The 27622-nt window shown below is 35.8% G+C and overlaps 2 protein-coding genes and 1 pseudogene across 7 annotated transcripts in view; 1 reads left to right on the forward strand and 2 right to left on the reverse strand.

Annotated features, from left to right (window-relative positions):
• Window positions 1-4326: 4326 nt before the first annotated feature.
• On the reverse strand, window positions 4327-4445 carry LOC112474635 (annotated as a pseudogene).
• Window positions 4446-4538: 93 nt separating this feature from the next.
• Window positions 4539-14519, reverse strand: TSTD3 (thiosulfate sulfurtransferase (rhodanese)-like domain containing 3). Of its 2 annotated transcripts, none has more exons than XM_015600318.2 (4): window positions 14371-14519; window positions 5368-5541; window positions 5109-5268; window positions 4539-4788 (listed from the first exon to the last, which is right to left on the reverse strand). In XM_015600318.2, exons 1-4 carry the CDS (start codon window positions 14441-14443, stop codon window positions 4716-4718), a joined length of 480 nt encoding a protein of 159 aa, XP_015455804.1. In that variant the 5' UTR covers window positions 14444-14519; the 3' UTR covers window positions 4539-4715. The 2 variants fall into 2 exon arrangements, with proteins under 2 accessions (XP_015455804.1, XP_015455805.1); XM_015600319.2 differs by lacking the exon at window positions 14371-14519 and adding an exon at window positions 14248-14326.
• Window positions 14520-18434: 3915 nt separating this feature from the next.
• Window positions 18435-27622, forward strand: part of USP45 (ubiquitin specific peptidase 45) — a 62059-nt gene continuing 52871 nt past the window's right edge. For 2 of the 5 annotated variants that reach the window (XM_006926275.3, XM_006926276.3), the window contains exons 1-4: window positions 18435-18528; window positions 22530-22639; window positions 26455-26627; window positions 26999-27102. In XM_006926275.3, the coding sequence (XP_006926337.1) occupies window positions 22540-22639; window positions 26455-26627; window positions 26999-27102 (377 nt within the window). In that variant the 5' untranslated portion in view covers window positions 18435-18528; window positions 22530-22539. Of the gene's footprint in view, window positions 18529-22528; window positions 22640-26454; window positions 26628-26998; window positions 27103-27622 lie in introns of those variants that run through there. The other 3 variants (XM_025042634.1, XM_025042637.1, XM_025042636.1) reach the window with 3 other exon arrangements.

Consider the following 27622-nt stretch of genomic DNA (forward strand, 5'->3'; position numbering starts at 1 on the left):
TTCCTGCTCTGCTGAGCAACTTTTAGATATTTTTCTGTTACTTCCACATTTCCAAATAACAAGCTTATAATTATAGCATTTATTGAGCACTGAATATGTGACAAGTATATTCTAAGTTCTTTACATTATGAAGTCATTTAATTCACAGAACAATCATTTTGGAGATGAAGCTCAGGAACAGAAAATTTTAAGTAACTTAATCACAAGCCCAGTAAGTGACAAGCTTGGATTAGATTCTAATTCTTAAAACCTGAGCAGCTGGGCTCCAGGGCCCATGCTCTTAAATACTTAAACATACTGCTGCTTCTGCTTTTGATTTTTTTCAATTGTAAATATTTACTAACCTCCTACTACAGAAAATGAACATTTCACTTTCTTATACCCCTATTCTCCCTCTTCCCCCAACCTGTTTCTACACTGGGACTTCTACTCCCATCATCTAATTTAATTGTATAATTTTTGTTAAATTCATATTCAACATTAAGGATGCATAGATAGTGTTGTGTTTTGTTGTATATTATGGTTACATTTCCTTTTGGAATATTTTTGTCTTTTGGAAGTAATTGCCTTGGTTGTAATTTGTTCAATTTACTTTGTATCTTTTATTAATTTATCATCAGAATCATTTATTACTCATATATTCCCCAGATCACTCGCAGGGAGACCTTTGAGTCCTTCATCTTTTTGTTTAGGTATCAAAAATAAAGGGAGTCAACTTTTTCTTTGCTTGTTTATGCCTTTGTTTTAATGGCGTACATCCTCTAGAAATTTCCTGAGCAAAGGTTCATTGGAAGTTCCTTTTTCTTTTAAATAGCACCTTGTCCTTGTTTGAGAGTAATGTGTTATTCTAAAGATATTAATTTAGGGTTTTTGGTATAAAATTTTTCTTTGCTCCTTGCATTAACACTTTCCTGCTAGTTGCTTTTTTCTGTTTGGTTTGGTCTTTCAAGTTACAATCTTGCCTTAATTGTCTCAGGATCCTTCATGTATGAGAGGCACAGAGAGGCTTGAGTAGGACTCTTCAGCAGTGGGCTTCATTGTAGGGTTAAAGGAGCAAGAAAACTTTTTCATTTGCCATCCTTTCCACCCTCTATCATATTCTGAAGTCTTTTCTTTGAAATGGGTCAGTTTTTCTAGGGCAGAAGCTTCTAGCTATCTGAGGTGGTATGAACGAAGTTGTCAGTTCTTGGAGACCGTAAGGTCGGGAGGAAAGGTATTATTCCCACATGGATTCCACTTCAGCCAGATTCTACCATTATAATACTTTATTAAAATCTTCTTTTCCCTTTTCCATTCTTACCTTGCTCCTGAAGAAACTCGTGGCACTGAAATGGGTTGTGACAAAACTACATTTTTCCACTAATAAATTGCTGTCCTTTTTAGACACAGAAAAATAATTTTTACTGGATACAAGGAGCATTCAGTTTTCCACTTGTCCTTAATAATACAAATTTCTCAGATTAGCTGCTGATCCTACCCCTATCCAGTCTATACTACATAGCAAAAGGGTGCATTATCACAGAATCCAAGAGACCTCACAGATCATAAGGCAGGTAAATGAAGAAAACCTGAGATACTTTGATTAATTCAGAACTCAGGCTGTCCACTGTTGCCACTTTTTCAAAGACGTTTCATTATGAAAATAATGTACAGTACATATAGTATTTAAAATTAATCTGGCTATTCTACATTTCTGAAACTTTTGATCTACCCTTATATTAGAGTAAAAGTGATATTCTGATTAAAACAGACACTGGTTAAATGAGATATTAAATCATGTGCTATATATTTGTTTTGAGGCATCTTAATGGTTCTACTCTTAAGAGTTTTATTTTAAAAGTCAGTGAATTTGTTAAATTTTTATCTCAGAATAACAACTAAAATCTTTGTAAGTTTGATCTAATATAGAAAATTATTCTAATTTGTTAACCCCTTGCTTTTTCAAAAATACACAAGTATATTATATTTGAGTATAGGATATATGTATGATACCAAATTGGATACATTATCATAAGTTTTTTCTTTAAAAAAAGTACCAGGAATCTAAAGGTATTATGGTAGAGTCTGGTGTACGTGCCTCCAAGTAGGGATACTAAGTTCCTATCCTATAAACATGAGAGGAATAATAAGTATTTGTTTACCCACCAAACATGCTACATAAAATAGTAACAATATTGTTAAAGCCTCCTATGTTCTTCTCTCCCCAAAGGAAGCCATTATGAAATTAATATTTATTATTCTCATAATTTAGACAATACATATATATATACAGATGTACATACGTACATAATGGTATTATTTTGCATGTTTTCACACTATTGTACAGTGTGTTTCTGGAATTTGCTTTTTCTATCAACATTGTGAGAGCTGTACATGTTAATATGTGTACTTGTTTTTTCACTTTTATTAATCTCATCAGCTTCTGCTGTTAAACCCATCTACCCCCTACTGGGTTTTTTATTTCAGTTATTGTATTTTTAAATTCTGGATTTTTCTATCTGATACTTTTCATAGCTTCTATTCCTCTAATAATTTTTTTCCATTTTGTCATTAAGTTATTGAATATATAAACCATAGTTATTTTAAAGTATGTCTGGAAATATGTAGCTCTTTTGTGGATCTGTGTCTATTTTCTCTCATTTTTCAATCATGAGGTCCTATTTACTGCTATTTCTAGTAAGTTTTGACAGAATTCTGAAATTGTATATGAAAACCTGTAGGAATCATTTGTGGCTCTGGCTTAGGGATCTGCAAACTGTGCCCCATGGACCAAATTCTGCCTGCCACTTGTTTTTGGCTGGCCTTTGAGCTAAGATTGTTTGCTTATTTTTAAATGGTTTAAAAATAATTGAAAAAAGTATTTTGGAACACATGAAACCTGTATAAAATTCAAACCTAAGTGACCATAAATAGTTGTATTGGAATACAGCTACACTTGTGTTTCTGTATTGCCTATGGCTGCTTTTGTGCTCCAGTAGCATTTGAGTTGCAACAGACCTATGGCAACTTAAAATATTTACTATTGCCAACCCCTGCTGTAGCTAGATAATGGTATCTTTCTCCAAGAGAGGATTTACTTCTGGTAGGCCTTTAGGGTATCAGGAAGATCACTTTAATGCATTCAGGGATTTAGTTGATTCAAAGCTGGCCTTACATTTTTATGAAGGTTGGTCAGTTTCTGGTTCACCTCTGCTCCTAGAGTATAGCTTTTCAGGTGTTCCAACTAAAAGCCTGGTGTATTTACCCCAGATTCCTATTCTTTGATTGTTGCAGTACTTCAGTGGTGACTTGTTCCATACAGCTTTCCTCTTTTGTGGGATCATAGCTCTTCAAATCTCTGCCACCTTAGTATATTTGCTCTAGTAATATTTGTTTATATAAGTATATAAACAAAATATATTTAAAGGCATCAAAGAATTACTAACGCAGAGAAGATTTGAAGAGCTATGATCAAAGAAGAAGGGAAGCTGTAGAAGATGAATTAACATGGAGTGTGTGTGTATGTGTGTGTGAGAGAGAGAGACAGAGAAAGAGAAGTGTGTACTTGCCAACTTTTCTAGTTCTTGTAGGGAGTTTGCTTTTATGGGAACTAGACTGACAGCAATAGAAGTTCAAGGCGATCACTTCACATCCCTACTCCAGATCTCCAGTGGCTTAATAAGGACAAACCAAGTCCTTACAATTATTTGCTAGGCCTTGCTAGGCCTGAATGACTACATAAATGAGACTGAAAGCACATGGGTCTGAAGAGGCACAGATGGAAGAAAGCACAAATTTGTTTTACCACTAGAACACTAGGGTACTAGCAAGTATAAGACTTAACATTCCAAAGGAATATACTCATGCTAGTGGGGGTCATTTACATTTAAACTTTTTCCTATTTTCATTATTTTTAATTAAGATATTACAGGAAATGTATATTTTTAAGTGTTTACTTCAATGAGTTTTGATAAATGTTTATACCTATGTACCAAAACCTCAGGATATAGGGCATTTCTATCACCCTAGAAATTTCCCTCCTTGCCTTTTCCATTTAATTTTCCCTCCACTGAAGCAATCACTGTTCTGATTTCAATCTCCATAGATCATACTAATTTTTAAGTTCAAAATTATATCACTACCATGCTGGTCGCAACACTGCCATAAGTCTTTGGATGCTGTTCATCTATTTTCGTTGTTCATATTTCACCTACTTAGATCGCAGGAACTATACTAAACTATTTTTATTTATTTATTTTTTTTTAGGCAAGGCAACCCTTGGTTGACTTTGCAGATTGCAAGGACCTTGTCAGTTTACAATCCCCACCCCACCCCCTTTTTTTTTTGCGCCTACAGCACCTGGTCTTCCTAGGTGGTCTCCCATCCAAGTACTAACCAGGCCTGACCCTGCTTTGCTTCTGAGATCAGACGGGATCAGGCTTGTTCAGTGTGGCATGGCCATAGACTATACTAAACTATTTTAAATTTAATTCCTAGAATCCCAAACTTTATGTTTCATGGCAAGTCGCATTATCTTAGTCCTCAATAGCCTTTGGAAGTCGGGAGGAGGAAATGATAGTCTTAATTTACAGTTGAGAAAAAGATTCAACAAATAATTGACATACAGAATCCCCTTTCCATTAGCCTGTGGTGCCAGGCTAGATTTTCATTCTTTTGCTCATTCCCTATGCTAGGCTGTATGTACGCAAGGAAAGAGCCAGCTTGTATTTCAAAATTCAGTTTCCTTGTTTCTTCTCAGAATATTCGTAGGTTGCCCATTCTTTCCATCCTCCAGCATAGTGTTGAGCACTGAAAACATACACCAAATAGTTAGTGCTATAGACGTTTTCTCCTGCTTTATAACACAAGATTTGATAGGAACTTTAGAAATAAGAACTTTAGAGATTTAGAGATGCAATGGCTACTCACCATACTATTTACACTTTAAGCCTATTTAAAAGATTGTGTTACTTTTTAGTAGGATGAAAAGATAGAGGCTCTTAGTCTAGCTATCCTGTCATTGCTAATACAGTAATTATAAGAAATTCTTTAGTAGGCCAATAAAAATGTAACATGTGAAACTTTGCAATATATATCCCTGAACCCATTTTTATCCTTCATCTATGTACCTGTTAAAGCCCAAAGATATTGCTGTGTCCAGAGCCTTCTTGCTTCTTTCTCCAGCTAAACAAGAAAACACTAGACTGTCAGATTTGGATGGCTTTACTTCATTGTACTTCTCGTTGAAGTCTTTTGGGTTCATCTGCAAAGCTTCACCTACTTCATTCACTGAAAGGAAATGTTAAGAATTTCAATTAAATTTTAGATACAGCAAATTACTGAATATACATTTTTGTATTAAGTCAGTTTAAGATACATGTCACTTACATGGTATATTGACAGACCCAGGGATTTTTCCATACTCAAGAATTTCCCATGTCTCTCTAACATCAATTAACATAATACTTTTGGATTTCAAGAGGTTTTTAAGTTCCAGATACGTGACATCTTTAAAAACTGTAGTACAAAAATTGTGGCAGTTTCCTTCTATTGACTTCAAACCTGGAAAGAATAAAATAATTTAGTCACCTTAAAAATGATATCACTATTAATATCTGGAAAGAGAAGGTCAAGAGAATTTCCCCCCTGGTTCCAGTCAGCTAACGATTCTTGGACCTTTTGATTTTACCAAATTGTATTTGATGTATGTATTTTGCACACAGCCTGACTGAGCAGCAAGATGCAGCCCTATCCTGCTCTGCGCGCTTAATGGCTGGTCTTGTGCCAGCTCCATATTCTACTCTCTCCAAACCCCTTAATTGGGGGGAGCTTGTTAACACACATAAAGCATTTGGCAACTAAACTGTGCAAATAATTTGTAAATTTTACCCTGATCCAAGTTAAAATATTAAGAAAATTTTAATTTTATTTTCTCTTACAAGTGAAGATAATTGGCCATGTGTTAGATGTGAGGACCTTCCATCTGAAACCACTTTTAAGTACTCAATAGCACTGTTTATTAAATAATTGATAACAATATAGTAATGGGTAATAACCCATAGAACAAAATAAATAAGTATATAATTGAATGGATAAGTGAGAAGAAGGGATTATTTCAAATGATAAGTGTGAAGGAATGATGAAAACGAAAAATCATTGGGTAAACACCCCAAGAATAATTGCTGCAGTAAGAACCATTGACAGATATTAATGTTAGTGGGTGAAAGTATGATGACAAATGGAATAGTATCTCCACAGGACATACGAACTACAAAGGGAGACACCTGAAAGATACCACTAACCAATTATTCAAAGATCACTAGTAATAAGACATGTTGACAATATGTACCTCCCGATACGATGCACTGAAAAGAACACATCATCACTTCCTTAGTATTCTTGCCAAAAATGCATACTCTGAACCTGATCAGAAAAAAATCTCAGACAAACCAATCTACAAATTAACTGGCGCTCTTAAAAGTGTCAAGGTCATAAAAGACAAAGACTGTGGAACTATCACAGATGGAAGCAGACTAAGGAACCATGACAATACAAGGTAGGATCTTGGTCGGATCTGAGATTATAAAAGGCATCAGTGAGCAAACTGGTGAAATTTAAATAAGGTGTGTGGATTAGTTAGTGGGATTATATCAATATTAATTTCCTGGGTTCAGTAATTGTATCATGTAAAATGTTTACATTAGGGGAAGTTAGATAGAAATAAAGCGAATACCATTTCACTTTTTGACTTTTCTGAAGGTCCAAAATTATATTTTAAAAATTAAATGAAAAAAAATTAAAAAATTAAAAATGAAAGAAAACCCGAAAGATTTAAAAAAATAAAAAATTAGCGAAAAATTTGTTAATAATATTCATATTTCACAACAAAACAACCACTATAAGGTAATGAGTGCTTAAAATGCTGTTTAAAATATTAAACATAAAGTAAAATTGTTTTAAACAGTGTAAAAGTGGCATAGAAAAAGGTTCAAAGGTCTAAATCCAGAAACAGACCCACAATATACTATCTATGAGAATTCAGTATCTGGTAACGACAGTGATAATTCAAATTATACAGTCATGTGTCACTTAATGACAGGGAAACATTCTGAAAAATGCATCATTAGGCAATTTCATCATTATTCGAACATCACTGGGTACACTTACACAAACCTAGATGGCATAGCCTACTACACACCTAGGCTGTATGGTATAGCCTATTTTTCCTAGGCTATAAACCTGTACAGCATGTTACCGTACTGAATGCTGTAGGCAACTAAAACACAATGATAAATAATTTGTATCTAAACAGAAAATGTATAGTAAAAATATAGTATAAAAGAAAAAATGGGACATATGTATAGGGCACTTACCATGAATAGAGATTACAGGACTGGAAGTTGCTCAGGGTGAGTCAGTGAGTGAGTGGTGAGTGAATGTGAAGGCCTAAGGAGTTATATACATTACTTAAACTCTATAAACACTGTGTACTTAGGCAATATAAATTTATAAAAAGAATTTTCTCTAATAATAAATTAACCTTAGCTTACTGTAACATTTTTACTTTATAAACTTCATAATTTTCTTAAAGTTTCCCAACACTTAGCTTAAACCACACATTGTATAGCTGTATGAAAATTCTTTCTTTATATCCTTTTTCTATTTTAAAATTAATTAAATTTTTTTTTGCTTTTTACACTTCTTTGTTAAAAACTAAGACACAAACACACACATTAGCCTAGGCCTACACAGGGTCAGGATCATTAATATCACTGCCTTCCACCTCCATATCGTGTCCCACTGGAAGGTCTTCAGGGGCAATACACGCATGGAGCCATCATCTCCTATGATAATGCTTTCTTATGGAACACCTCCTGAAGGACCTGCCTGAGGCTCTTAAGGAGGTATCACTCTTCAGAAATTTGTCCATGGTGGTCTGCTTGGTTTGTTTCTTTTTTTTCATCATAGAATTGCTTGTAAGCACATAATACACCATGAACATGCCTCTCTATTAATGAAAACCTTTCAGTGTTGGGGTCCATGTTTTCAAACTTTTTTAAGGAGACTGTCAAGGTCTGCAAAATCTGCTAAAACTTTCACCGTGGGTTTTCTTGGGGGTTCTTCTTTTTATTCTCCTGCAGTTTCCTTTTCTCTGGCCTCTTCTGCAGCTATGCATTCCTGTCCCAGTTCCTACAACTCTTCCTTAGTCAATTCCTCAGGAACCACCTCTAGGAGCTCCTCAGTGTCATCCTTATTTATCCTGGGTTAAAGCTGTTTGCCATCTCAACCACAGAATTGTTGGTTTTTACAACCTTCTTATCTTTGGCAAATCCTTTTAGATCATGGGCTACGATGTCACTAGGCATAGGAATTTTTTAGCTACATTCTAATCTTATGAGACCACCGTATATGCATATATGCAGTCTGTCATTAACCAAAATGTTGTTATGCAGTGCATGCCTATATTCTATTTGACCAATATGTAGGGTAGCTAGCTAGCCATCAGGAAGAAACTTTACGCAGGCTATTACCTCATTCTTTACAGGTAAATAAATTCAAATTTAAATCTAAAAGCTAATATCTTAAAAGTAGTAATAGAAAACATAAGCGGATCATGTAAATATGGAGATAAGAAGGCCATTATAAACATGACACAAAAATCAGAAGTCATAAAGATTTGACCTCAGAAAAATGCTGAATTTATATATGGGGAAAGTACAGTGAATAATTAGAAGACAAATGGCAGGCAGAAAGAAAATATCTGTAACATAGAAAAGACAAAGATTAATACTGATAAAATAGAGCTCATAAAAATAAATAAGAAAAAGGACAAAATTCCAATAGAAAAACAGTCAAAACAAGAACAGGGAATGGACATGAGAAATACAAATGGCCAATAAAATGTAAAAAAGAAAAAGATGTCCAATCTCACTACTTATTAAGGAAATGTAGGATTTAAGAAAATTTTTAAAAATTTCGTCAGATTTTTAAAATTAAAAGAATTGATAAAAGCAAATATTGGTGAGAGATGAGGAAACAGGCACACTACTGAGAGTAATGTTAAAGCCTTTGAAAAGGAAAATTGAGCAGTAATAACATTTTAAGTATGTATACCTTTTTCACCTCACAATTTTACTTTTAGGAATGTATCCTAAATACATTTAGGAATATTAGCATGAATATATACAAATGTATATAAGAATGTTAGAATATATTCATAGGCAGCATTCTTTGTAATATCAAAAAGTAGAAATAAGCTAGAAGGCTATCAATAAGGGAATGGTTATATTATAAGCAGTACATTTATACAATGGAATATTGTTTAATGTAAGCTGTCCAAAACATAGTATTAAATTTAAAAAAAATTAGTTGGAGAATATTTTGTATAAATCAGAGGTTCCTAAACTTTCTCAGCTCATCCTTTAATGTCTCAGTAAATTTTTTGCAGTGCCCATAGGCCAAAAGAAATGCTTCGTGGTTCCATTTAAATAGTTAAGAAAAGCCAGAAATAAGTTTTGAAAACCATATCTTCTTGTAAAAACCAGGCATTCTTCTATTTTTCATTTGTCTCACTCACCGATAGCAAAAGTGAACAAATACAATAGCTTAAAAATACAGGTTTCCCAACAATTCCAATCCAAGGTATGTACCCAAAGGAATTGAAAATAGAGACTTAAAGAGATACTTCACACCAATGCTCCTAGCAGCATTATTCACAACAGCCAAAAGGTAGAAACAACACAAGTGTTCATCAATAGAACAAAAGGTAAACAAAATGATATATATACATACAATGGAATGTTATTTGGCCATAAAAAGGCATGAAGCTCTGACACATACGACATGAAACTACAATATTGAAACATTATGCTAAGTAAAATAAGCTAGCCACAAAAGGGCAAATATTTTATGATTCTTCATATCACAAATGTAGAACAGGTAAATGCATAGAAATGGAAAGTAGGTTAGAGGTTCCAAGGGGTTAGAGGAAGGAGGGATGGGGAGTTATTGCTTAATGGGTACAAAGTTTCTACTTGGGGTGATGAAAATTTTTGGAAATAGTGGTGATGGTTGCACAACATTGTGAATATAATTAATACCACTGAATTGTACACTCAAAAATGGTTAAAATGGCAAATTTAATGTCATATATATTTTACCACAATACATTTTAAAAATCAAACTATAGGTTTCCCTATGTCTTCAGATTGTAAAAAGTTTGTTCATTTTTGTTAAGATTAGATCTTAAAATACTTGGAATCAAACTATTTCTCATTCAACCAGTTGTTTGCAGAATCCCAGAATATAAAGGGCCAGCAGGCTGAATTCATACCTGTTAACTATTCCTCATTGTTAGAAACTGGAAAAGTATGGTAATTTAAATAATTATGTTAAATTCAAGATTGTGGCACTTGACCATTGGGAAACATAATCACAGCATGTAACCTGTGTAACTAAATCAAAGATAGTTATATTTTTCTTGTTAAACTGACATTTAATATTCTTTAATTCAGCTATACTCCTGTTGGGTTGGGGTGGGGGTTAGGGGAGAACAGGGTATATAATCAGCAAAGACTTCATTTCCTGCCTTTCTACTCTGAGCCAAGAAGCCTGAAGCAAGCATGTTCCTTTAAAGAATCTCAGTTCCTCCAGGCCTCTCTTCATATGAGCCTCTAGCTACTCTATTTCTTTATTTAAAGCTATAGTGTGTTTTTTTGCACCACATGGCCTCTACTTGTAAATCAACCACTTTATCTGGTGCTCAACCAAAGAAACAGTGATCTGCTCCTACAATGAAGAAAAACAGGCTGTTTGGGATTTACTCAGAGATTATGTGTGGTTCTCTTGAGAGAGTGCAAGAGTAATACATACTGTACCTGATTTTCGCCTTTCTGAGCCCAACTTTTGAATAAACTGTAATTTTGTTGTTTCCACACTGGTAACTCTAACCTTACCTGGGTACTTCCTTCAGGCTACATTACATTACAGTCCAAACTCCTTAGTACAGGTATAGTCCAAGTCCTTCAACCTACTTTACCAGCATAATTTATCAAACCTTATCCTCCTCTTCATTCCTCCTCTGCCCCAATTACCAGCTACATCAAAAATATTCAAGTCTTGATTTCTGTGACTGTGGCCTAGAGCTAGATTGCCTGGCTCTAATGGCCTACGGGGCTTAAATTTTTATTCCCACAGAACTGCATTTTTATAAATTTTTATTCCCACAGAACTGCATTCAACTGCATACTTTTAAAAGCTGATGCCTGAAGGTCTGACTTCCAGCCAGCCTGAGATCCTCCCTTTTGAGTCTTGGCATGTCCTCAACTACTGGGAGCTATTAAAAATGTAATAGGTTGCTTAGACAAGCACAAAATAAGAGATAACCAAGAACTAAGGCAGGGCTGAACAACAAGGTTCATATCTTACATGAGGCACTCCTTCAAGACTGGGACAGGTGGTTGTTTTTTCTCTACTGTATCCAGCAATCCCACTTCTGGGTATTTACCCAAAGAAAACAAAAACACTAATTCAAAAAGATATCTGTACCTCCAGGTTCACTACAGTATTATTTACAATAGCCAAGATATGGAACAACCTAAATGTCCATTGATGATGAATGGATAAGGAAAATGTGATACATATATACAATGGAATATTTTTCAGCCATAAAAAACAAAATCTTGCCATTTGTGACAACATGAATGGACCTCGAGGACATTATACTGAGTGAAATAACTCAGAGAAATACAAATGCTGTATTATGTCTCATATCCAAAAAATGTATATTAAAAAAACAAGCTCATAGAGAACAGATAAGTTTGCAAGAGGTAGGGGAGAAATGGGTGAACTGTGTGGTTTTTGGTTTTGTTTTTTTAGTTTAAATAAATTGAATAAAATAAAAAAGGAATTGTCACCATTAAAAAAGAGCAGAAAATAAAATCCCACCTCTGAGTCATTAGCCCTGTCCTAAACACTCAGCACCCTGTTGTCTACTACCAACAGTCACAGGTCAATGGAAGCACAGGATGGGGTGAGTGTATTGATCTGATGACCTGATCCTCATGAGACCCCCATCCCCACTACTGCTTTCCTAGCTCATTTCTCTTGTTCTTCCGACCTTGGTTATCTCTGAATTTAGGTGGTTGTGAGGAGTAGGATGGTACCTGAACTTCCTATATGCATTTTAGCTAATTCTGGTACTGTAGGTATTAATCCTGTACTCGCTATGGGGTGAACTCAGTACCTCAAGGAATGACATTGAAAGTTCATCCAAGAAACCCCAGCTTTAAAACAGAAAAACTCAGTACTTTCTCTTCATTCACTTATATAAAGAATAGATAAACATAGAAGCCTTCTGTAAAGAGGTGCTTGAGCAGAGGAGCATTTAGTGTGCATGCGATTTTATGCCACTTGCCTAGCTATTTGAACTGACAGTTCTCCATGTTTTAAGTTTTGTTTTGCTTGAGCCTCGCTCGGTTCATGATCTATAAAATAAATGAGTTATACTATTTCTAAGATGCCTTCCAGGTAAAATCTCCATAAATGTATGACTTTGAAACATTTTTCTTTACCAAAAAAAGCAATGAATAGTAAAACACTATTAAATCAAAGCTTGTTATTACCCAGATCTTAATATTTACCAGATATAATTCTCTTGAAATATAGCGAACATACTAAACAAATATGGGCCGTAGCACAGAAAAAAAAGTATACATGTGCTCTAATTACATTGTTTTAGTGGTAAGAGCAGGGATTTTAGAGTCAGATAAACCAGGTTCAAATCCTGGCTTGCCCACTTAGCTCTGTAACCCTATACAGATTACTTAAACTCTATGGGACTTAGTTACTTATTTGCAAAATGGGATTAATAATATTTAATCTTTGAGAGGTGCTGTGAGGTTTAAATAAGCTACATAGTACAATCAGTAAATATTTATTTTCATTTTTTCTTCATGATATATGCGCACTATTCCTTCTGAAGAGAATACCTTTCTACCTCATCTCTATGTGGCACACTCTAACTCTCCTTTAAGATCAAGTGGTGGTGTCGCTGTGGTTCAACAACTCCACTTCTAAGTATCTATTCTAGTAAAATATTTGTACATATCACAAAGAGGCAGGTACACTGATAATTACTGAATAACTTTTTATAATAGCAAAAAATGGAAACCAAGACATTCATCAGTAGGAGACTGGATAAATAAACTGTGGTAATCCATACTATGGAATATATGCAGTGGTTAAAAGAGTTACATGCGTTGCCATGGAAAGCTTCTGAATACTTAAGTGAAAAAATTTAAGAAAAGTATGCAGAGTGGATCATATTATAAATAATATATAAAATGTGATCTATAATATAGATTTATATTAATAGAACATATATATGTATTTTATGTGTACATTTATTTATGCATACTCATAGAAAAGTATTTAGAGGGATTTGTACCAAACCATATCTGGAAGAGTGGGATGGGAAGGCCATATAAAGGGAACTTATGCTGTGCTTTGTTTTAATATAATGAAAATATAATCATGTATTACTAGTAGGATTTTAAAAATGAAAAGCCACCTTTTCTTTAACACTTTCTCCAATTCGGGTAGAGTCAGTTGTTCTTCCATTGCAGTCTCACTAGACTGGGCTTTGTGTGTTGTTTGTTTACTTATGTCTGTCCTCCTCGCCACTCCCCCCTAAAATGGTTAATTGCAGAGGCTGTATCCCCAGCAGGAGGCCTGGAAGATTTAGGTGCTCAATAAATGATTGTTGAACAAAGGTAAAACCAAACAACAAAGCATTTGCATAGGAAAAAAGTACATCTTAAATTACAGTGGCTGTACCAACAGTTAAAATGGAATACCTGTGAGGAGAGAGTGAGGCAGCGAGTTCTAGACCTAAGGCGTCCCCCAACTAGCTTTGCTGTCTTCCGTTCCGCCATTTGTAAAATTAGGGGTGGTGCTTTTATAGCAATAACATGCCGTAATTCTAAGTGATTGTTTCATCAAGCTATGAGCGCTGCTCTTCACTGAGTCACAATGGGCCCGTCATTATGTCTCTCCGGGGCGGGAACTCGCCATCTGCTCACTTTCTGGAGTCGCGAATTGACCTTCATTGCTCAGTCAAGTACCAATACCTTTATAAATGCCTTCCTACACGAGCTCCCTGGAGCCATGTTTATCCCTCTGCTGCATCCCCCATGGCATCCCCAGACCCCCGGTAGCCCGCGATCTGCAGGAACAGGAACTGTTAAGTAGCGCTATATCCCCACGTACCGAGAGTAATGGGTCTGACTTTTAATGGAAGTCTAGGGAAGCGGAGCGCCCTCACCCATGACATCCCTTCCCTGGGGGCCGAGGTTAGGCGCTCTCCCTCTACCCAGGGACCACCGAGCTCACCCCACAGCGCAGCCTCCGCGGACCCAAAGATCCCGCGGCGCGCGCTCCGGAGCAGCAACCACCGCAGCGACATGGCCCTCTCGCGGCCGCGGAGCTGCTGACCTCCTCCACCACCTGTTCCTACTGCTCTGCTCCTCCTCCCGCGGCGTCCAGGCGAGCCGCGCCGGCTCTTTTGCGCCCTCTAGTCAGGCGCCGGCCGAACCCGGTACTGCCACAATCGCTGACCCAAACATGCCCTGCTTTAAAATTTAAAATAGTTTGGAAAGAAACTAAGGGTTAGACTTGCCTTTTTGGTTTTGATAATTATTTTTTAAGGACAAATTTTAACGGTAGAAAGGAGAAAATATACCAAAGGTAATATTTAAAGATTTAAAGTAAATAAATTTCTCCAATTTATAACAGGATTCTCATATGTTGGATTAAAGGAAACTACATGGGGTCTTTCCTCAGAATTGCTCTTAATGCCAATAGCTGGTTCAACTGATGTCGGTAGTAAAATACTCTTATGCTGTCATCTTTTCACCACAACTTGATGATATTTAATCATTTTTGGTGAGAGCTCTGTTAGGTTAGGTACAACTGTTTTAAAAAGGGTTCATTTCCAATTGCTACTGTAACACATTACCACAAATGTACTGGCTTAACACAATACAAATTTATTATCTACAGTTCTGTAGGTCAGAAGTCTCACTTGGCTAAAATTAAGGCGTCAACAAGCCTATGTTCCTTTTGAAGCCTCTAGGGGAGAATTTCTTTACTTACCTTTTCCATCTATTAGAGGCTGCCTGCATTCCTTGGCTAGTGGTCCCCTTCCCCATCTTCAAAGCCAGCAGTTTAGCATCTTCACGTTTCTCTCTAACTTTTATCCCTGCTTCTGTTGTCATATATATCCCTTTCTTTTCCTCACATCCTCCTGCCTCCCTTTTACAAGGACCTTTGTAATTACACTGGGACCACTCAGATAATCCAGGGTAACTTCCCTTCTCAAAATCCTAAATTTAGTCATATCTGTAAAGTCCTTTTGCTATGTAAGGTAACATATTCACAGGTTTCAGGAATTAGAATATCTTTGAGGGGTGCATTATTCAGCCTACTACATAGCTTCTTATGAACTTATTTTTAATTTATTCTCAACTTGATTTCCAAGCTTAATGAAAGCTATATTTAACTGTAAACTCGTTCAGTGGAAAATTTGAAAATTAATTTCTAAATGGCATTATTAAAGTATATGTCCAAAGAATAATTTCATTAAGCATGTACTTTTAAGTTATTCAGTTTTCAATTATTTAATAATTAGTAAAACCATTTCAGATTTTTATACCAATGACATCACTTATAATTATGTTTTTCCAAATCTTTTGGAGCTTAACCATAGTCTCTGTGTAATCTATTTTGTGGATTAACTTTGAACCAAGATGTCATCATATATTGTAGATTCATGTACTCTCCATGGCATCCCCAAGCTGTCCTGAAATATATCATAAAACTCAGGTAATATAGACACAGATATGGAAACAATATACTTGACCTTAATCACATTTAATTTGAAATATGCTTTTGTAAGAGCATGTATTACTAAACAATTTTTTCCAATGTTCATAACTAATTATTTGAGAAATATTTTTCAGTGTGTGTTTTTTTTTTTTTGGAAACAATAAATATGCCCTCCTGTACCTAGCTCAGTGCCAAATTTTGTTTAAGAGTCCTTAGAGCAAAAAAAGTCTTGTCAAAAGAGAGTCTTGATCATTGCTCCTCAGACAAGTGTCTGAATTCTTCCTTCAGAGAGAGTAAGCAAGGCTTAAAGTGAGATGAAAGGGAGTGAAATAGTTTTAATCTTCTGGGAAAGGTCTACAAATGCCAAGTTGATTTCAATCATTAATTCTCAAACAACTCATTTTATTATTGCCATATGAAAAGTGAAAGACAATTGAAAAGGAGAGGATTTTTAAGAGATTTGGGATCTTTCTCATTTCTTTCTAAGTCCACTTAAAGTCCCCAGATATTAGGACAAATCAAATAAAAAATTAGAAAATATATTGCCTTTCGTGCAACTTTTTCAGCATTTCCACTGTCAATAGCCTACTAAAAATATTTACGTAAGTGGGTAAAGATCAATATACACTAATAGGGGACTTATTGGGGAAAAAAATAATACATCCATTCACTGGAATCCTAAGTAATTAATCGAAAGAATGAGGCTAATGTGGAGATATGTCCAAGATATACTGTCAGGTGAAAAAAATCAAGTTGTAGAATAGAATATAGACTGTAATATAGTCTGTTTTCTTTTAACAAATGGTAATCATAAAAATAGAGTACAAAAGCATAGACAATTCCTGAAACTCTACATAAGAAACAGCAAACAGAGGGGAGAAAATGTTACCTCTGAATAAGGGAAATGGGAGTATGGGAAGGAGAAAAAGATGAGCCTCATAATAAACTATCATGTATTACTTTTATAATAAAGAGCATAGCTTCAAAAACACATAATAAAAATTTAAAAGATATATGTACAACTTATAGTTTAGTATTCTATATATTTCCAGGAATAACAATGATGGTAAAATTAAGGTATTTAACCTTATTTGAAATATATACGCAGCTGATCTTAAGCAAATTTGTATTTTTATTTGATGTCTAGTCATAATGTCTTTGCAATAACACTAAAATATACTTACCGGGTACTACTTAAAAATAATTTCCTTCCTTTGTGGAATCCATCGAATAGTAAATTTTACTTTCAATTAAGTGAAAAGTTAAATAATTTGAAGACCATCAGAAATAAAAACTTAGTGTTAGACAATTTTCCCTAACTCATTCCAAGTGTTGAAATGGAGATTGCAACCTCTGGAGATTTTGGTCATGCTAAGAATACATCTGCTGGAAATCAAGATAGCTTTGGAATTTTGTCATTTCCAGGAACAATTTAAGTATAGGTATTGTATGGTGATTTGCATAATCCCTCAATTTCTTTTTATGAAGAAGAGAAGCTAAAATTTCACATTCTAATTCAAACCTCTCATTTTTTTTACTCTAAATTGGATTTCAATATGTTACTTTTTTAAAAATTCCTTTTACAGCAATGTAATTTAGTATGCAAATTTAGGTTAGCTTGCTTGCAAGTTTTTTTTCCCTCCACGTCTGTTTGAAATCTGATGTTAAGATAATTTATGAAGGAGACAACTTTGCCTTCAAAATTACACCGCAACATGACCTATTTTTATTTGGGGAATATTTTCTCTTTCCTTAGGGAAAAAAGTCCCCCTACTGCAAAACATGATTATGTACTCCTATACCTGGCAGAGTGACTGGAATATTTATACTGTTATATTTGTCGAGTGAATGGTTTCCATACATATAATGTAAACAATCTAGTAACCTCTTCTGTCAACTTCTCTACATTGAAACAATTTTAAGTATTTTGTAAGAAGTGAATTAGAGTTTTTAAGGAAAAATCCAGTTTTTTGGGTTTATCTCTTTTTATTTTTTGACTCGTAATCCAAGGCTGTATCCATAACGTCACATCTGACTCCTGTTGAAGAGTTTTGAAAGACTTGTAGAGCTCATCCATAACTAGTGTTTATGTTTGCAATGCCATTCAAACAAAATGTTTTCAAACTAACTACTTTTACTAAACATATGCAACTTGCAAACCACTTTAACCAATAATCAAGCTTTGAAGATGTATAGGTGTAGGTCAAGAAATTTCCTGTCTAGTGAGAACAACAGGTAAGACAATAATACCGAAGAAAAGTAAGGTAATAAACGATGGATGTCAGAAGTGACTTTATTGAACAGAAGAGTGCAACAGACGATGTCCCAGCAGGTGTCCAGAAACGACTAGGACTTAATTCAGACTCCGGGAAGACGCGAGCTGTGTGCACTCCAGGCCACTATTTGGATCCAATTTGGAGTTTATTGCTATTCTTCAAAGATTAGTCCTGGCCTACGGGCTCCCACCGTGAAGAGAACGTAAGCGCGACCGCAGCCGGGCCCCACCTCCTCACGCCCCTCTCGGGTGAGCAGCCCAGCGAGGGGCAGACCCCGCCTACCCAGACGTGGGGGCGGTCACACGAGGCCCCGCCCCTACCAGCTGGCGGGACAGCGGCGCAAGCGCAGTCTCTTCTGGTTGTAGACGCGGAGGCTCGGCCCGGCGGGGTGAGTCTGGTTCGCGGCCATGGGGTCGTCGCGGTTTCTGTCTTCGTTTTCGCGGCTTCAGCCCCTTGTGGCGTGACAGGTCTGGGAGAGAGGCCACCCTCGCACTCCCGTTCATCTTCTGGACCCTTAGGGGAGCCAGGCTGTCACTTAGGGCCGTGTGAGCGCTGCCGGGCCGGCCGGGTATTCATGCGGCTGCGGGAGGAGTCGGGGGAGACTGGGCGGGAGAGGGCCGCCAGGGCGGGGCCCCAGTCCACGCCTCACCTTGACCCAGGCGCTTGGCGTCCTGACACCCTTCCGGGCTCCTTCCAGCGCTGTCTCCTCACTACGCATTTCCTCTTCAGAAACTTGGTATATTTTTTAAGTGACGGGAGGAAGCGTGTCTAACCACGGGATTCTGGCAGCATCGTGCAGTATTAGAAGCCCTGTAGGCGGACTCCTGGATCCAAATCCCCACTCACCACTTAACCCGCCCCAAGACCTCTGCACGCCACTTAACCTATATGTATCTCAGTTTCAAATATAAAATGGAGGAAATAATAGTAACCTATATCAAAAGGTGGTCGTGAGGATTAAGAGGGGTATCTTTCAGGTGCTAAGAACGTAGCGTAATGCACAGCAAAAATAAATAAATGCTGTTCATCTTTTTGAGCCTGGTTTCTAAATCAGTTCCCCTCAACACACACACAATTGAAAATAATTGCTCAAGAGTCCAAGAGTAGGAAAAAAGATTTTCTTCTGAGAATATGGGCTTCTGTTTACATAAACTGTTTTTAAAAATCAGCCATTTCTAAACAACTTAACTGAATGTCCTACCTTAAAGAAAAGACATGTTAGAGTAATGCTGAAGTTGAAAACTGAAAACTTTGGTTGGGAAACCACCTGAGAAAAATGACCAGAATGTATTTGTGCCGAAAAGAGTTAACACTATAGGCCTGAGACTGCTATATTTAGAAAGGCCTGAAAGCAAGGTTAACCCTTCTTTGGCTTCTGGGAACTGTGTGGTTTATGCTGTACAATGTGGTTTGTGCTGAAGTTACCAGCCCCATAAAAATCCTGGGTCTGCAAGTCTATAATTGGCTTCCCTGGGCAAAAACATTGCACAGACATTACTGGAATTTGACTCCTTCTGGGAGGGACAGATATAAGCCTGCATGATCTGTCTCCAGACTTGCTTGTGGCTTTTTCCATTATGATCAGGCTGTATGCCCATTCTACATTGCTACAAATAAACATTAGCTATGAGTACAACTATATGCTGAGTTTTGTGAGTCCTTCTAGTGAATCTCCAAATGTGAGGGTGGTCTTGGAACTTCGCAGGCAAAATATTGGTGATAGAAAGTATTTGAAGCTCTAATAATTGAATTTGTCCCTTTTGCTTTCAAGGGGAATTGAAAAAGAAAGCTATACAGATAAGTGATTGCTAAGTAGTGGGTTACTGTCCAAAATGATTATGTTTAGACATATTGTATATGTCAGAAAAATCACTGGAAATTGACTACATTACCATATTAAGTTGGAGTCCATGTTTTTTGAAAAAAGGCACAGGTCTTTTATAGATTGTAGGTCAAATACTTGGTTCTTTTTTTTTTTTTTTTTAAATTCTGCCAGCATTCTCTATGTGTTAATGTTCATCTTTATCAAGAATTTATCTGCAGTTGGGAAAAAAAATATGACCAGTTTCTCTTGGGCCATTTTTCTGTATTAGTTATGTCTGTCTCTTCTCAGGATACAAAGTTAAGATAGTTGGAGGTAAGTTTGTAAGTTTGGGGATGGAAAGATCAGATTTGCCATCTGATTGTCTCTTTTCTCTCAGTAAAATAGAAGACTAGATTTTATTTTGAGGAATGGGGTGATGGAGGAGTTGGAGGTTTGGGAGAGTGAGGAGTAGGTAAGTTGACCAGAATATGTAGTAGATAATGGGATGTCTTGATCCAATTGAGATTGTGATTAAGAATTTAGTGGACCCAATCTGCTTTCTTAGGAGAATTTCTTCATCCTATTTAGATGCAGATATGAAGAAAGTGGTTAATTGGGTTCATCTAGGATTGGGGTTCTTTTATTGGGGTGATGTGGTAGTTATTCAGGCCATGCACATACGTTCTGTTCTCTATTGGTACATGATAAGGTTGTGCTCTTTGTGCCCACCCTCCCCCTCTCCCCATGTCTACTTGAAATTAGATGTAAACATATTACTTGTTTTGGCCAGTAAAATATGAGCAGAATGACATGTCTCACTTCCAAGTGAAGTTCAAGAACCAGAACTCCCTTTGTCACGTCCCCTTTCTCCCTTCCCTGCTGTAGTGATCATGGGAGCACTTGTTGAGATACGAGTGCTTCTTGTTAGCCTGAGCACTAAAGGAAAATAGAAGTGGTTGAACAAGCAAGCTTCAAGGACTTAAAGTTGTGATCAGAGAATAGAATACGTGAATTAGTGATTTTGCAAGGTAAGTGGTTGAGGGAGTTTGGAGGGAGAAGGCAGTCAGAAATGAAGTGGTCAAGAAACTCAGAGGCCTTGTACATCCCTGTGACCCTGAAGGCCTTAATTTGTCGCAGCTCAGTTCTGTAGTGATGACCCTTGGACTTAAAGAAATGGCTCTTAAAATGATAAATTCAAAAGTTCCCTTATGTGGCACATGGTACAACTAAATCAAGATTCAGAATTTGTTATTGAATTGATTCTTCCACCATGATCAATAAAAACAAATAAATAAATAACCATGAAAATTACCATGTAGCTTGGCCATGGAGCAGGGTGATGTTAGTTAGGATTTAGGCTAAGCTACTTTTAACAGAGACTCCAAAATAATGTGGTTAAAAAAAATGCTTAACTCATATCTAAAATCTTTAGAATTAATGGAGTTTTTAAGATATATTGAAAATAGAGGTAAATAACACCATGAAGAAAGTCAAATTCACTGTGGGACATTACACAGCCTTGCTATTGAAAGCGTGGTCTGTGGACCTCCAGCAATGACTTCCCATTGGGAGCTTTTTAGGCAGAATCTCAGGTCCTGTGCTAGACTTGTTGAATCAAAATCCACATTTTAACAAATTCTCCAAGGCGACTCATGTGCACTGCCTTGATCTCTAAAAAAAAGCCAGTGTCTTTGGAAAGTAAAGCACTGTTAACTCTCCTTTTATGGGAAGAACAATTGTAGATTAAAAGATACTAAAGTGTTATAACCAGCACAAAGTAAACCTTGATTGAATCCTTATTAAAAACAAACAAAAAAAACCAGTATAGAAGACATTTATGGGTCAGCTGAAGAAATTAGAATATGATGGGATATGAGATAATATTAGGGAATTGTTAATTTTCTTAGATATGATAATGATATAATTATAAGGAGACTAACCTTAGTCTTAAGAGATACGTGCTCTCTGCAACTTTCAAATAGTTCGCCAGAAACATATATACATATATGTCTGTGCACACTGATATTTAGATAAAACAAATATGGCAAAATGTACTAGATGTGGAATCTAGATAGTATATTGGTATTCATTACACTGTTTTTTAACTTTTGTGGAAGTTTAAAATTTTTCATAATAAAAAAGGAGAAAAAATGCAGTACCTTAAAAAGATAGAAATTTATTTCTCTCTCAGTAGTCCAGCACTAGATCATACTGTGCAGGTAGGTTGGCTCTAATGTACTTGGCTCCTGCTATCTCCCTAAGTAGTGGGACAGGAGAAAGGGCAAAGGGGGCACATGACCCAGAAGCAGCACTTATTCCATTCAGCAAAACGTTAGTTTTTTCACTCATCTGGACAGCATATATCTAAGGAGTATTTGGTAAAAGTCAAATGTAATGTGCCATTTGTATATTGGTTTAATAAACATTTCTTTGGTTTCAACTGACTTCCTGCTCTTCTTCTATTGATTTAGTAAACCAGTTAAAATCAAAGTCATTTTAATTTTAATATGCATTAAGTAAAATACATAAAATTTTAATTTTGAAAATTAAAGTGTATTTACTCCCCCCCTCCCCAACTTTTTCAGTAAATAACAGATGCGGGTGAAAGAGCCATCTAAAGCTTTACCTGAGAAAGCCAAAAGAAGTAAAAGGCCTACTATACCTCATGATGAAGACTCTTCGGATGACATTGCTGGTAAATTGGGATATCTATTATCGTAAATATTATTTCAGAAAAGAACAATATATGTTTTTAATAAATCCTTTGCCTTTTATTTTTACCATTTTCTGCATGATCTTTAAAATCAGCTTGTCAAGTTCCAAAAAATCCTATTGGTGTTTTTATTGAGTTTTTGTTTAGTTTTTAAAGTAACTTAGAATTGGCTTTTTATTTGTTTTTCTTCTGTTTTTCATGGCTTGTTAAAACTAAGCCTTCGAGCCACAGTGGTTGTCAGATGACCCCGGGGAGCTTCTGGCTTCATGGCTTACTTATAGCTTCATGCCTTCAGTTTTGGCCTCGAGGATTTTCTTTACTTTCTTACCAGTTCAGCTTTCCATTTAAAAAGGTGTTTTAATATGTTATTTCCATTTTTATGTGTTTTTAACTTGGGTAGTGTTTCAGAATAGCTAGAAGGCTGTATTGAAAAAAGTCTGAATTGTATCTTTAAATATTTATTCTCTTGTGTTAAATATAGTTTTCTTCAGGAATTCTGATTATTATGTTAACTCTCCTTTGCCTATCTTCCGTAGTTACATTTTTCTCAAATCCTCTAAAACTCCTATTTCCTTTTCATTTTGCTTGTTGTTTTCATTTTTATCTTTTACTGTGTTTTCAGCATTTTCTGTGTCACCTTATGCTCTTTTTAGTTTTACCTTCATTTTTGTGGTTTTTTATTATTTTTTCTTTAACTTCTTTCCTGAACTTCACCAGTTGCTTGCTCTTGTTTCTCTGCCTCATGCTAGAGTGTTTGCTTCTGTTTTGTATTTTCAGTTCATGGCAGTGATTGCTGTGCCACGATTTTCCTTTTCTTCTTTTTTCTTACATTATCCTAGCATAGACTTTACAGCTTAGATTTTTTTTTTTTTGATTACTTATTCTTTGATGTAGGGTTGCTTCTCTTGGGCCAGTACGTTTTAGAATATTTATGTAAGAAGGAGGGCCAGTGCACTGTTGAGACCCAACTGGAATTTTGAGTTTGAGCTCATTTGGCCTTTACTTCTTTCTAACCAACAGGATTATGCAGCCCTGGGTTTTTTCAGTATCCAAAGTGTCTGTCCTCCCCAACTGCCATAGAGTCATGACTATTTCCTGCAAATAATGGCTTGCTTTTTTGTTTCTCACTTAGTAAATGAGAAGTTCCCTTTTGTTTCTTCTCAAAATTGGATATAGGGGCGCCCTGCCACTGTTGTTGCAGCACAGAGATTTAGGTTTTATTTTATGTCCGTGAATCATCCAGTGTTCTCTGAAATGACAGCTGCAGCATTCTCTGCTTCCTTTTCTGTGCAATCCTATTTGATTTCTGATGCTTTGAAGTGGGAGCCCTTCCACCTAATTTGTGACTTGGCTATTCAGCTGTCTCTTGTTTTCTCTGAAAATGAACTTTGTCTATTCATTTCTTGTTCTTTTTGCCCTTAGATATTTTCTAGGAGGAGAAAGGGGAAGTGTTGATTTTATTTCAACATTTGCAAACCTTGTAGACCTTGTAAAGTTTTTATTAATATTTAAAGTAGAAAACATGGAGATTTGGATTACTGTTTTTGATTTGTTCATGTGAAACAACTATAGACTATAATGGACCTATTTGTCAGATGAAATTTAGGCAATTATATGATTAAACAAATTATAGAAAACTAGGGAAATTTGCTTATTAACACAAAGAAATTTTTATATTTTCCCCCACAAATATTAGCTCTTATAAGGAAACTTCAAATGTTTAAATTTAGTAATACTTATAAAAATATACATAGTGGAGACATTTAAAAGCTAATAGGTTTAATTTTGGGGCCTGGAACCTATTTAAAAAATTTCAACTCAATAAATTTTGAAAATCTTACTGGTTTTGTTCAGTGATTCATGAATTGGGTAGCATTCCTTTTAGCAGATAGAAAGGAGCTCCAAGGAGCTGTAGAAACTTAAAATTTTTTATAGGCAAAAGGGAGCAGGACAAGGAAGTTACACTAGCAAAAGGTAGATTTGTTGTTGCAAGGTCATCTTCCTTTAGGGGATGGCAGGGGTCCCAGCACATTAACTCACTGGTGCTGACCAGGTAATTCCAGATTGACTGGTTTAAGATTCCGTTTTGGAGAGAGGCTAAAACTGTAATTAAGTTAGATAGTAAGTCTCATTTTGGCTACATGGAGCTTAGCATAGCTGACTCCATTTTGGTTCTGTTGTCTTTTTTTAACAATCCTTTTTATCTTGAATTCATTAACAATTTCAGCCTTATAAATCTGAATTATAGAATCAGGGAATGGCTAAGTTGTATCTTGGCCAGATCCTACCCCAAAGACGATATAGAAGATATGTGGAATGATTTTCCCCTTAGAATTTTAAAATATAAAAACTCAAACAAATCAATGACATGTGGTAAACCATTTCTAGGTCTTGAACTTGTCTGGTCATTTATCAGTCTTTCTCTGAACATTGCTTTTTTTAATAGAATGTGTCCTTGTTTTTCAAACATAGGACTTTATGTCTATTCTTATAACTTGCTCTTGGTGTAAAATTAGAAGTTTGCATCTTTTATCAGATTTACATATTACTTTTGTTAAAATTATATTTCATTATAAATAGCTTGTCAGGAATCACATTCCTAGTCTTCAGGATGAAATGGAAGTAACGCTCAGCCTCTCTCTAGTTAACTAGTAGGTGAAAAGAAATGCTTTGCATTTAGAAAGGAAAGTGGAGAAAGTTGAAATATACATACTCCTGTTTGCTCTTCAAGTTACTCAGTCTCCTTGTGTGATTTTGCAGGTAGTTGATTTGGGCAGGTTTGGTGTTTGGGATATTGCAGGTGAAGTAATTGAAGTGTTCATGTTTTGGGGAAAAATGAAAGTGTCTTCTTGGGAGAAGAATACAGTTGTTTGAAGAATTAAAAACATATTTGCTCATTTTGGTCATTTGTCACCACACAATGCACACAGTACGAATCTGTTATAAAGAGTAATTCATTAAGGACCAGGAAAAATCATTTGTTATTTGAGAATATTCATTAAGGAGAATTCTGAAAATTCTTTTTCCTATAAATGACGTCACTGCTTCTCACTCTCTTTTCTCCCAACAATGATGAAAATAGCATCATAGCAGAACTAGTCTATACAAAAGATTTTACCCGTGTATCTTAATGGAAGAAAATACATTCAAAATGCTTGACATATAGTAGCTACTCAATAAATAATCTCCTTTATTTATTTTTATTTTTCAACTAATTTTAGATTCACAGGACGGTACAAAGAAATATGCAAGGAGGTCCCATCATCCTTCACCTGTCCTCTCCTGATTTAACATGTTGTATTTCTGTAGAACAATATCAATACCAGGAACCTGACATTGGTACATTCCTTTGAGCTTATTCACATTTCACCAGCTCTACATGCACTCGTATGTGTGTGCATGTATAGTTCTCTGCAGTTTTATTACATGGGTAGCTTTCTATAACCACCAGAATCAGGATACTTGCCTGTAACATCACTACCCTAAGTGCTACCTATTTATAGCAGCACCCCCTTCTGTAGCCCCTGGGTAACATCACTACCCTAAGTGCTACCCTATTTATAGCAGCACCCCCTTCTGTAGCCCCTGGCAACCACTAATCTGTTCTCCCACTCTTTAATTCTGTTATTCACAAATGTTTTATAAGTAGAATCATGCAGTATATATCCTTGTGAGTTATTTTTTTAAATCTCTGTGCTTTTTAGTTATAGCATTTTAATGTTAGTGGCTTTTCGTTACTGATGTTAGAACTTTGGTTTAGCAAAGAAAATGTTCAAATTTTGTTTTGTCTTATTCAGTAGGTTTCACTTGCCAACATGTAAGTCATGCTATCAATGTGAATCATGTGAAAAAAGCAATAGCTGAGAATCTGTGGTCAGTTTGCTCAGAATGTTTAAAAGAAAGAAGATTCTGTCATGGGCAGTCAGTACTTCCTTCTGATATTTGGTTGTGCCTCAAGTGTGGTTTTCAGGTGAGAAAATGTTTTTTATGTGTGAGTTTGTCTTAAGTACTTTTCTTTTAAGTATTTAAATGCTTATTTTGAGTTGGACTATTAGTAATGCTTAGAACTTAAGATAAATTTATTCCATGTTTAGATAGAACTCTCCAAGGCTGAGCTTAGAAATACTTAAGGTAAAGGTATGTTTTGTTAAGAAAGTAATTGTGTGGTTTATAAAAACTTGAAAGGGAATCAAGCCCACTCACAGTAGTTCTCATATCTAGACCTGCCTTTTACCTAGTTGTGTTTTAGAAGTTTTTTGAGTTTGAGTATGATTTAAGTTTTAGTTAACTTGAAACAAATTTATACATAAATCATACAAATAACATTCTGTTCCTCTTTAGGGTTGTGGTAAAAACTCAGACAGCCAGCATTCATTGAAGCACTTCAAGAGTTGGAGAACAGAGCTTCATTGTATTATAATTAGTCTGAGCACATGGATTGTATGGTAAGTTAAATTTTGTTAGTACTTTTGTCCACTACAAAAATATCTTTTTCTTTGAGCTTTATAGGTAAAATATTTGAAGATGTTATAGCAGCTTATGCTTTGTCGTCTGACTTTAAATTGGAATAATTTAAGAAAATTAACATTCCCCATGAATATAAAATTTAAATAAGAAAAAAAACAGTTACTTCTCTACTTTTCTTTAACATTTTCCTTGTACAATCAAGAAAAATTCTTGCTTGTTGGTTTTTTGTAATGAACTTGCTAATACAGAATCCTAGAGTTCTAGAGGAGGAAGGTACTCCAGGCAGTCAAGTGGTTTGGTGATTCTCTACAGGGGAAAGGGAACTTCTCAGGTGATTCTGCCATGTCAGCTCAGCTGGGAATCAAGCCCAGTTCCCTCATTTTATGTGTAAGGACACTGAGTATCATTTACATTTTTGTGATTACAAAGCAGAAATCTAGGCACGGAAAAGACTTTTGATTCCCTGTCTTTTACCAGGATCGCACACTGCTTCAGGGG

This window comes from Pteropus alecto, unplaced genomic scaffold (genome assembly GCF_000325575.1).
Source record: "Pteropus alecto unplaced genomic scaffold, ASM32557v1 scaffold7, whole genome shotgun sequence".
Lineage (NCBI taxonomy): Eukaryota > Metazoa > Chordata > Mammalia > Chiroptera > Pteropodidae > Pteropus > Pteropus alecto.

Excerpts from the sequence above, each read along its gene's own strand:
- TSTD3 (XM_015600318.2), bottom strand. The coding sequence starts at position 14,443 with ATGTCGCTGCGGTGGTTGCTGCTCCGGAGCGCGCGCCGCGGGATCTTT. Across the intron at positions 5,542-14,370 it reads CGCGGAGGCTGCGCTGTGGG|GTTTGAAGTCAATAGAAGGA; the intron begins GTGAGCTCGGTG and ends TATTCTTTCCAG. Across the intron at positions 5,269-5,367 it reads TGGGTCTGTCAATATACCAT|TGAATGAAGTAGGTGAAGCT; the intron begins GTAAGTGACATG and ends ATTTCCTTTCAG.